Source organism: Humulus lupulus, chromosome 6 (assembly GCF_963169125.1).
Source record: "Humulus lupulus chromosome 6, drHumLupu1.1, whole genome shotgun sequence".
Taxonomy (NCBI): Eukaryota; Viridiplantae; Streptophyta; class Magnoliopsida; order Rosales; family Cannabaceae; genus Humulus; species Humulus lupulus.
In genome coordinates this window covers 139,833,773-139,845,309 of record NC_084798.1, presented here as the reverse complement: position 1 = coordinate 139,845,309, position 11,537 = coordinate 139,833,773, and the positions used below count along the sequence as shown (strand labels likewise).

At 37.3% G+C, this 11,537-nt stretch overlaps 1 protein-coding gene across 1 annotated transcript; it reads right to left on the bottom strand.

Moving 5' to 3' along the window:
* Window positions 1-959: 959 nt before the first annotated feature.
* LOC133782566 (G-type lectin S-receptor-like serine/threonine-protein kinase SD1-1) lies at window positions 960-4,565 on the bottom strand. Its single transcript, XM_062221898.1, has 5 exons — window positions 3,209-4,565; window positions 2,983-3,090; window positions 2,408-2,565; window positions 2,114-2,324; window positions 960-2,025 (listed from the first exon to the last, which is right to left on the bottom strand). Exons 1-5 carry the CDS (start codon window positions 3,303-3,305, stop codon window positions 1,787-1,789), a joined length of 813 nt encoding a protein of 270 aa, XP_062077882.1. The 5' UTR covers window positions 3,306-4,565; the 3' UTR covers window positions 960-1,786.
* Window positions 4,566-11,537: the final 6,972 nt, after the last annotated feature.

The window sequence follows — 11,537 nt, the reverse complement described above, 5'->3', positions numbered from 1 at the left end:
CAAGGAATCTTAAAGGAGTTGAAAATTCTCAAAGGTAAAGCTACTTTGTACTCATATAGTCAATCATCGATTCATCTATGTAAGAACCCGATTAACCATGAGAAAACCAAGAACATCAATATTAGATTATTCTGGATTAGAGAGAAGATTGAAGAGGAAGTAGTTGGGCTAGAAAAGGTGAAGACAGAACAAAATCCTGCTGACATTGGTACTAAGGTGCCATCTGTAGGCAAAGTCATGCATTGCTTGGATTTGCGTAACTTTACTAACTAAGTAAGGATTTTATTGTCCACTATCGCAATCAAAGACAACTTTGCTGAAGGCTGGATTTGAAGAAAAGAGGTGGAATTTGTGGAGATCTTTCCTACACATCCTAACTAACGTAACTGTTCTCCTAAAGGTATTAGCTGTCAACAAACTTGGCAGCTTTTATATATATATATTATCTTTCATTTTTAAGAGAGAGGTAGATAAGTTGTATTGAGAGAAAGATAGAATACAGAGAAAGAGAATTTGAGAGTGTGTGTTGTGAGGACTGAGAGGAAAACACAATTGTTAGAAAGTGTTTGAGATTAGAATCTCAGAGAGTGGAAGGTTCTTGGGAGTCCTGTAAATGCTCATTCTCAACTGTAATTGTATTCAAAGATTGCATCAATTAATGATTATGATAGTGGATCAAACAGGATGTAGGCCAAATGTATCTGGTTCGAACCTGTATAAAATTTCTGGGTGTTCTTCCTTTATTTTTCTGCATTTAACTTTTGATTACTTTGATTGATTACTAACCTTTCATTATAACTAATCTGATTTATTAGTTATTGCAATTGTTTTATGTCATTGCTTACTAAATCCTAAGAATCTTGACTATAGAAAACATAAGAGTTTTCCTACACACCACATATATGTTTAATAAATAAAATAACAAACAAACACCATATAAAATATAGTAGATATGACAATTTATTTATTTAAACTATATTTTAAAAATTAAAAAAAATTGGAGTACATGCCTTCATCACAAGTATATTATTATAAAAGCATGGACTAAAAGAAGATTAAAAAAATAAATGTACATGCCATGAACGTTATTTATCATTTTCTACATAATATATGGGACGATGCATGTTATGTAATTCTGCATTAGAGCTCATCGAGCCTCAAGTAATGCTATGCTCATGTCGTTTGTGGAAGACAATTTAGGTCTACTACCCGAACGATCTCTTTTAATTGAATCTATCTCAATGAAATAGCCTGGTGGATTGGGTTGAGGCAGCTCACTAAGGCTATCGAACATCAAGACGATTGGCGACATTGTTGGTCTATCTACAAGATTTTGTTGCACGCATCGAAGACTAATATGGATGCACCATAACACTTCATGAAAGTTGTCATAAGAAGATATCAAGCACTTATCAATTAATTCTAATGGGCAGCCATCTTTGAACAATGTCCACGCCTGAAAATATATAAAATTGATCTAAATTGTCATTCGTAAATACATTTTATTAGAAATATGGAGTACAAGAGTGAGGAATTCGGCCTTTTGGATTCTCACATGTCCAATGAGCGTAAAACCTTTGTTTTCACGGTGAAAACCTCTTGTTTTCTTTCCGCATACAATTTCTAGCACCATTATACCAAAGCTAAAAACATCATATTTTATAGAAAATAGTCCATCGGAAATATATTCTGGCGCCATGTAGCCACTACATAAGACCATCATGGTTAGTCATAATAGGGAATACATTAATTTAAAAGGCAAAGTAGATTAATATGTAGATACTCGCTAAGTTCCAATTACTCTCTTCGTCCTATCTTCTATTTGATCTCCTCCAAATATTTTTGCTAACCTAAAGTCAGAAATCTTAGGGTTTAGCTCACTGTCAAGTAAAATATTACTAGCTTTGAGATCTCTGTGTATTATTCTTAATCTTGAATCTTGGTGAAGATAAACAAGCCCCCGAGCAATTCCACAAATAATTTGAAAGCGCTTACACCATTCAAGTAGTTTTCCTTGATTTTGATCTATTAAATATGTGTTGTTTGATCATGCATCAAACTAGCAATAGAAAAATCTATTCAGCAAATCAAAAGGGTACAAAGAAATGCTAACCAAAAATGAAAGAGTCGAGGCTTTTGTTGGGCATGTATTCATAAACTAGCAAGCTCTCATCTCCTTGAACGCAACAACCAAGAAGTTTTACAAGATTTCGATGTTGAAGTTGTGCGATTAGCTTTACTTCATTTTTTAACTCATTTAGGCCTTGTTTCGAACTCATTGATAATCTTTTCACAGCAATTTCTTGACTATCTTCTAGCTTGCCCTGAAAAAATCACATAGCTTTCTAATGAGTTATTATTTTGTTCAAAATTATGTTCTGTCCATGGGTGTTCATCAAGAACTTACTCTATAAACAGGACCAACACCACCTTCTCCAAGTTTATTGCTCACTGAGAAGTAATCAGTTGAAACATTAATTGTCCAAAGATCGAACAAAGGAAGCTCCAAATCTTCACCCTCGCTTCCATTCTGATCAGTTATTGTTTGGTTTCTATATGATTTCCCTAAAACATAGTATAGACGAAAATAAATGAGCATCATGTTATATAGTATATAAGTATGTACTTAGCATGGTATATTCTAGATTGAATACAAAAATTGATTTTGTCATTGGAAATTATTCTATTTTATAAAAGCTAATTTTGATAATTTTAAGTTAGAGAATTCCGTCTCCATAAAAGAATCCACCGCGGCTAGATGTTGGTGGAATTGGTTGTAGATATATGCGGGGTGATCTAGTAGTGGAACTAGTGTGAAAACATTTTAGCACGTGGGTCGTGGTGTGGTGTGAAAACACTATTTGGTAAAGTCATATCTTAAATATAATGTCTATTAAGTATGCTGTTCTTTTTTCTTCCCAAATGTGATTAATCAAAACTAAAGTCAACAAATGTGGGTAAACATATTTGGTAAAACAGTACCATTTATATTTCTCCTTCTGAGAAAGCAATAGCCAAGAAAGAGCATCATAGATACGCCTCCAATCAGAACAATCAGAACTACTTTATTCATCTTTCGGCCGTCATGTCCTTTTTTACAACAAAAAAGAATGAGAAATCGAACAAGTCTAAAGAGTTAGTAATTCGTGTGCAGATCATCAATAATTATGTGAAAAATATTTTGTTACAAAATAAGATCTATACATACCTAACTCCGACTTCGGCATACGAATATAAAGATCTAATCCATCATCTCCTTCATCTCCTGTGATTTGTCTAACATCCATTAGATCATCAAACCACATAGCACAACCACTGCCTCATCCTCTGATATCTGTGTTTGAGTAAGCCACGCAAGAACAGTTGTTCAGGCATGTAGCCCTGCAATCCTTCAAGTTCATATTTTTGTTCACCCATGTATGTTTAGTATCTGGCAATCTCAATCTAGAAAATTTCAAAAACCCATCCTTATGTTTTTTCTTGCAGCTTAGTGGTACTTTCCTTACACATCCTTGGTGCCAATATACAGAGTTCCATTGTTCTTGAGACTTGGGTCTAAAGCCCTTCAGGCAATGGCATATTGAACTTTTAGATATGACACAATTGCCATTGGCTCCACACATGTCGTACTCATCACAAAGATCAGAAGGATTAGTTAAGTATGACACCCATCTTCGCTGGCTTTCCACCCATATCATTCGATCCCATTTACTAGTCGTTACATTTATGACTATTCTTGAAATCACTGACTTATTCTTGAGATCATAGGTGTAATATACGTCATCATCGTTGTTTATGAATAAGAAGTTGAAAATTTGATTAGGCTTTAGAGAAGGACCGCCATTGTAACTAACACCATTCCATGGCACCGAACGAAAAAACTCCACGTTCCCGTTCCGAAGAATTGTATCAGGGAACACATCAAGTTGCTTATAAAACTCAACCCCCAAGTAAAAATTTGCAGGGCAGGGATCATCCCATGTCTTCCAAGACGATATACGCTACTTCAGACCGGTCCTCAAGTCCCATCCCAATTTCATCCCTGGTAACAATGTATCTGAAGGATAGTCAAAACTTTGCCACAAATAGTTTGCAGGGTTTGTGTCATCCTCCTCTCTCACAACAAGATTACCAGAATCTAGAAACTCCACCTTCGGTTTCTTGGCTTGTTTGGCTAAACTTGTCGACCAAACGACACTCTTATTCTGTTCCAAAAGCGTGAGATATCCTTTGTTGTTTATGGCTAGCAAGCCAGATGAGTCATTGATGGGGTTGCATCTGTTTGCTACTCAAACCACAGTTCGAACTGTGATGTTTTTGTACCAAATTCCCAAATAGCGATAGTTCGAAATACCTGGACTGAAGAAGCCAAGCTCAAATCTTCCTTCTTTAGAAACCAAAGTAATGCCATCGCTTAAAGTTGACTCGAATGAAGTGATGCAATCAGTAACTGATAACGAACCCGTACGGAAGAGCAAAATCAAAATAATTAGCATAATACTAACATTGGCCATTATTAATTACATGCAATTGCTTTGGGTTTCTTTCTGTCAGAATATATAGTTGAATTTGGAATAAATTCCTGTGAGATTAGGCAGCTTAATGACAGGCAGCTAGCTAGCTATTGACTTGTATGCAATACAATGCATACAGGTTATTCCATGAGGAGTCACTTTTGACTTTTCTAGCTAGTCTTATATAGTGTTTTATTCTGTATGACAAACTAATTAATGTTGACTAGTATGCAATGTAATGCAATCCTTTCCCTGGTTAAATATTATAATCGAAAATGTTGTACTTAGTAAATAATTATCTGCAAGTCCACGAACCAAGTTTACCGTAGTCTCAAAAATAATTATCCACAAGTCCATGTCATTGATGCTAAATAAATACCTAACTTGTATATTATAATATATAGACTACGTTGAAACGGGTCACATATTCTTTTCTGAAAAGTAATCAGTTACTGTATCAATTGTTGAAAAGGTGAATATGGGAAGCTCCAAACCTTCCTCTTGACCTCCATTCTCATATACCTTTTCACTTCTCTGTGCTTTTTTCAATGTAATATGACGAAATTTAAATAAAATATGATAGCAAATTAGGTATGCCATGAAAGCAAGGGTCACAAGACAGTTTATTGCTATTATTATTCCTTAAAAAAGGTGGTGTTATTCTAAACCAAGCCGATTGAGCTGTTTAAATTGTTGCAAATGTGCAATACATTTACATTATAAACCATACTAAAAGTAAAGTGGAACAGTTTATTAGTTGTAGGCTTGTAGCTATAGGACAAAACTAGGTAGGTATTGAAAAGGTCAGTATTTTCAAATTGAAACTAAGAGATAACTAGTATCATGATTCTATATTTTATACTATAGATTGGATAAATGCGAAAGCACTTAGAAATTTGAAAAACCAGTACAGCAATAATATTATGGATTAAAATAAGGGGAATTAGTATTCACACTGGCCACTTAATTAGTTAAAGAAAGTCCAAGTATATTGTCCTTAATTGATGTTTGTTGACTCTGATGTTATTTGCTTTTAATGTTGAATTTGTTAATTACATTCGTGTTATTCGACTATATATATATTGATTATCCTAGTCAATTGGACTATGCCCGAGGTCTAAATTCAAGATTGGTGGTTGCATATGGGTCATGATAAAAATATATTACACAATTAATTTATAGTCTAGTAACAGAGTATTGAAGACACAAAATCGTTCTTTCTATTTGTGGAGGTGATCTTTCTTAGTCCGTTGACTCACCACTCTTCTCCAATCAAGTCTTGGATCTACGATGATTTCTAAGTCGCCTGGGATTCCTGCAAGAAAGAGACTCTGATGCTTAAGTCAGATTAGCCCTTAATGAATCTCATCCCATGCTATTCATAGGAAAAATTAAGATAAAGTCAGTGTGAAAAGACTCATTGATCGGCTGTTGAATAACATAATTTCTCGCCTAAAATGCCTTCTTACAATTTTCTTCTATGGCTCATGCAGTGTTTTGACCTCTTACTATTTGAAACACATCGTTTTATTTATCTACAAAAGGAAATGTTTTTGGGGCGAATATTTTGGGCCTAAAATTACCCCGTCACCCAAGACTCGTGTATCATAAGTAATGAGGATCAATCGAGTCATGGGCGGACTCTTTGATTAACCACAAATTTCGCCCAAATTTCAAAATTTAAATTCAATTAAATTTACATTATTCATTATATGGTCTGACACATGTCACCTCAATTCCAGTAAAACATTATCGCGCTTACTCATAACGATCCATATACTTTGAACTGAAAAACCCTTTCAGTTGCACTTCACTTTACTCTTTTCATCAATCCTAAGAATTTCTTCAGAGAAAAATTGAAAGCTTGTTGCTGGAATCATCCCTACTTAATTCGTAAATGTCTTCACAAATACCCTCAGTTTCGGTGAACAGAAAAAACTATCAAAACACATGCGATCGTCTCTGTACTTCCTGTGACATTCCCGACAATGTTTCGATTCGTATGCTATCTGATGCAAAAATTAGGGATTTGAGATTCAAAGATGTGGTGAGACCTAGGGAAATTGTACTCAGCTCGAAGCATATTGAATGGCTTCGTTTTCCACTCCCATCCATTTTAGTTCAAATTGTTTCCTCATCTAAAGCTCACCTTTTACAATTTCTTCCGAACGTTGTGCAAGCTATTGTTAGGGCTCAAATGCTTGGTGCCCTGCACAATGCTACCATTTTTCAGAGGATATTTATGCCTCTTCTACCAAATCTAACATTAGAACGACGGAGAACAAGGCGTCATAGATGTTCTATCTTTCTCCAAAAAAAGATAGATCCTTTTTTTTTACAGATTTTTATAGTTCCAACAAGAATTGGGATGAATTTTTCTTTGCTGTCAGGGGAGAGTGGTACCCAAGTTTTATCCCAAAAAGGTCTTTCCCCTTGCCAGGACTTTCATCCTAGGTTCGTAATTTCTTTGCTCCTGTTTTTTCTTATAGGTGATTGTAAGCTCTCTCTGTCGTTGTGTTGTGAAAATCCCTAATTAGCATGATTGGCGATACTGTGCGTATTAATTACTTCTTTTGTTGCAGACTTCGAGTGGCCTAACGTCGATATGAGCCCTGAGAGGAAATCCTTTCTGGTGAAGAAAGGACTTCTCCATGAATCTAAAGACTCTACTATTAGGATGAGAGTCGTCATCAATCCTTACTGCATGCAAGTAATGACCTGCTTTTGTTTTTCAAAAAAGGTTTACAGAAGCGTTGTTCGCATTCATCCTTCTGGGATGATAGGTCTGAAGCCAAACTTCTAGCTCTATGCAAGAAATCTATGAGACATCTTTCCAGGTGACCCCGGGCCTCTTACGCACTCACATTAACCGAGACAGAACTCGACAGGGCATGCTCTGAAACTTACAACGCATGTGCAAAGCACAAACCTACTCTTGAGCTTAAAACAAAAGGAGGTTCTGAGCCATCACATTCTTTAGACGCTTCTCATTATAATTCGTCTCTAGCTTTAGCACACAGGTTATCTTGCCTGAAGAAGGGGTCATCAATGTCGGTAGAGGCTCTAGTAGTGCAACCTCGTCAACAGGTTCCACTGGCTGAGGAGAGTCATAGAAAGCGAAAGCTTCATGATGATTCCTCTGAAGAAGATTCAGATGATGGGAAAGCATTGGTCGTCAAGTTTAAAATGTCTAAAGCTTCTGCTTCTGAGCCTTTAAAGGAATTATCCAAGTCTTCAGCTCCGGTGTTTTCAAAGGTTCCATTTGGAAAATTAGTAAAATCTCATGCTACTGCAATGAGTCAATCGTCTTCTAATTTACCTAAAAAGTCTTCTTCATCCTTGACCTCTTATAAGCCTTTGGAAAAAGGTACTTTTATTGGGGTGAAGTTATCAAAGGCTGGTCCCCAAAGTGTGGTGACATCAGAGGTCATGCCTCAGAAGATGAAGACATCAGAGGTTGTGCCCCCAAGCACTAAGACATCAGAGGTCGTGCACCCGAGTGCTAAGACATCAGAGGTCGTGCACCAAAATTCCGTTGAGAGAAGATCTCTTGCTCCCAATGTTGCGACAAGTGTAGGTACACATCGGGTCACCTCATTGGGTTCTAGCGGGAAACAGTCCACTTCTGCTTCACGAAAGAGGTGTCTTTTGGATGATTCCTGTAACGACCCAAAATTATTGTTAAGGCTTAAGGGCCTTGATTAGTGTGGTGGGAGGGGTATATATTTTGTTATGAGGGTATTTCAGTAATTTGGTCGTTGAGGGCATAAACGTAAATATCCGTGATAAATGTTGAGACCACATTATTATGTGGATATATTTGTAGCTTGTGACTCGAGGCGATCCTAACAAGCGGTTTAGCGGGAAAGTCACAGCGGGGATTTATACCCGGCTCGGGGTGAGCCTGGGGATGTATCTGAGAATTTGGAGAACATATTGGAAATTATTTGATAATGAGAACAAATAGTTGGTGAATAATTAGATGATGGGAATTAAGTGGTAAATATTTAGGACACTTGAGGAATTAGTGGGAATTGAGAGCAATGACTAAAATGCCCTTAGGATGTTTAAAAGCTTGGTTTAATTGGGAGGGCAATATGGTCATTTGAATATAAGAGATAAGTAACATCTGCCTTTATGCCTTAGTGGAATTGTTAGAAAGTATGAGAAGCTGAAGGAAAGAAAGAAAGAAAACAGGGACTTTTCTTCTCCATTCGTTTTGTTCTTTTCCTCACCATTTCTTGTGAGATTTGGAGCTGGGATTATAGAGAAAGTTCAAGCTGGAGTTTGGGGCTAGAGACCTTGGAGAAGCTAAGGAGTTAACAGGGATTGGTTACTCAATTGAGGTAAGGTTTAAAGGGTTCTGTTGAGTTTTCTGAATTTTGCTAGAATAGATTTTTAAACTTGAGGCTTTGGATGGAACTTAAGGGAATTGAGCTTTGGGGATTGAGGAGCAAAGGACTGGAGGGATATTAGAGACAACCTAAGTTGGGCTCTCCATAAAAGGTAAGGATTTACGGGTTTTGTTATCTTGAATTGCTTGGTAGTTGCTAGTTTTCAGATGAGTTCTTGAGTTTTTGAGTTCAATGTTTATTTTCTTAGCTTGATGATGCATGTGGCTAATTTTTGGTTTGTTGGGCCATTTGGGATGAGATATAGGTGATGGTAGACTCAATTTAGTGAGTAGTTGAGGTTTGGAAGGGTTCCAAGGGGTTTTGGTTCGAGAAAATCGAAGAATGGAAAAACAGGGTGTTGCTGGTCTGTGACTAGCGCTGTAGCGCTAGCCTTTGAGCGCTATAGTGCTAGGCTTAGGTTTTCTGGGCGTTTTTGGCTCTGCTAGTAGTGCTGTAGCGCCCTCGTTAGAGCGCTGTAGCACTACCCTGTTTCTAGAAAGGGGTTTTTGGGTTATTTCTTAGGGTTTTTGCCCAGGGGCTCGGGGTTTGATTCCACCACCCCATTTTGTGGAATTATGGCTTCCCGGGGACTCGGGGCTAGTCCTGAGGCTAGGTTTTGGATTTGAGGTTTGGTGATGATTCTGATCTATGGCTGTGACTAGGTGCGCGCTAAGGTTCAGATGGGATCGTGCTTGAGGATCAAATTGAACCAGTTAGCAAAATCTAAAGGTAAGAAAATTGCACCGATTATGTGGTTAGGTTAGGACTAAGTGTTCCCTATATTTGTATGCATTATTATGTGATTATGATGGGACTAAGAGCACCCAATATCTGTATGATGTTATAGATGGTATTATGCCATGGGACATAAGATAAACGGCCTAAGGGTGCCGTAAATAATATTTGCGTACATGGCGCAGCTCGGACACTGGTAGCCGAGGACAACTTATTAATGACTGAGCTCGATTAAGCTGGCCAGAGTCAGTGGGTATTACATTAGGGGTGACTTAAGTGAGCCGAAGACAGTGGGTTAAACGGAGGGAGCGGCCCAAGGGTGCCGACCCTACATATTGTGTAATGATTGAGATAAATTGTTGATTATGCATTTGATTGTTGTTGCAATCTGATAAATATGATATGTTGATTATCTGGATGACAAATTGTTAAATTGTCGATTGATATCACTGATTAGGTAAATGTTTATGAATTACTGAATTCTTGGTTATGCATTATGAGATATTTGGTTATTGATATTGATCATGCCATGCTGTTATGTTTTCTTGCTGGGCCTCGGCTCACAGGTGCTACGTGGTGCAGGTAAAGGCAAGGGTATGTAGATTCAACCATGAGTTGGAGAGCTCTGGGGGCGAGGTGTACATTGTCAGCTGCTCGGCCACCATGGTGGAGGGAGTGTACAGGGACGGAAACCTAAAATGTGTATTTTTCCATTAGAGTGGCTTGAATTGTTTATAACTTCTGAAATTTTTGTAAATATGTCATTTAAACCCTGTTTTGAGATTTCGTGTGCTATACAGTCGTTTTTATTAAAATAACCTCTTTATGACCAAAATGTTTTATTCCTAACCCAAGTTAATGATGTTAGATTCACATTTTGTTTAAATGACTTGACTAGCAGTTCTTGCACTATTTTAAACACACAGTGTAACGGTCTTGGTTACGCAGGGCGTTACAACTTGGTATCAGAGCGGTCTAGGTTTATGGTTTCCTGAAGACCGGCTGGACATGTACACTTGCCGCTAATGACAAGCCTGACTCAAGGGTTTGTAATTGAATACATGAAATTGTATGCTTAAGTGCTTGAATGAAATATGAGTGCATTAATTTGTGTGATCAATAGGGAGCATGAGATACTGATAGGGGTAGGCCCTTGACTGTTGTGTGATGATATTAAGGTATGCTGATTAGCATCACTCTTGTATGTGGATGAATATTTGGATAATGATTGGCATATGAATTGCAGGTGATTATATGTATAAATTGAACGTATATGCTATACCTTTTATTGGCATATGGAATGCATAGTATGTATGCATCTAATGGTAATGAAATTTGGTAATTTATGCATAGTATTGTAAATTGGTGTTTCGTATGCTTGATATGTGCATGATTACTATGGTTGTTCGGATCTGCTCTTGTGATGATTCTAGAGATGAACATCAGGGTTAAGGGGTTTAGTCGGTGAAGACAGATTAATTTAGGTTGTATGTGCTAAGAATGGTTAATTGGACCCAGTTTTGGTTTTAGTAAGGGTAGCAGATGACAGTTGGGGTTGGAATCCTCCACCTGCCACTGAGATTTGCAGCAGAAGTCTGCTGATGTATGAGTCAGGCTGTGAGGTCTGATAGAGGGGATTAGATGGACGGAAAAGCAGGTTACTGTGAGGGAACATATAAGAATCATTGTATGGAAGGCCTTGGAAGTATTATCCTCTAGTTTTGAGGAAGGTTTGGGTTGTTCAAGAATTGGTTAGTGAATGGGTATGGCTAATCCTGTTCTTGATAATATGAGGAGGACAAATTGAGACAGAGTAGCCGTATTAGGCATTTGTGGCAGAAGAATGTCGAAAGTGGTAAGATAGCGACAATATATGTTAACGAGTTTGGTGGAT

What these genes read in the sequence shown, in the direction of transcription:
- LOC133782566 (XM_062221898.1), bottom strand. Translation starts at nt 3,305, where the DNA reads ATGTGGTTTGATGATCTAATGGATGTTAGACAAATCACAGGAGATGAA. An exon ending in CAGAAGGAGAAATATAAATG is followed by an intron (nt 2,566 to 2,982) that starts GTACTGTTTTAC and finishes ACTATGTTTTAG; the next exon opens with GGAAATCATATAGAAACCAA. An exon ending in GTGTTGGTCCTGTTTATAGA is followed by an intron (nt 2,325 to 2,407) that starts GTAAGTTCTTGA and finishes TGATTTTTTCAG; the next exon opens with GGCAAGCTAGAAGATAGTCA.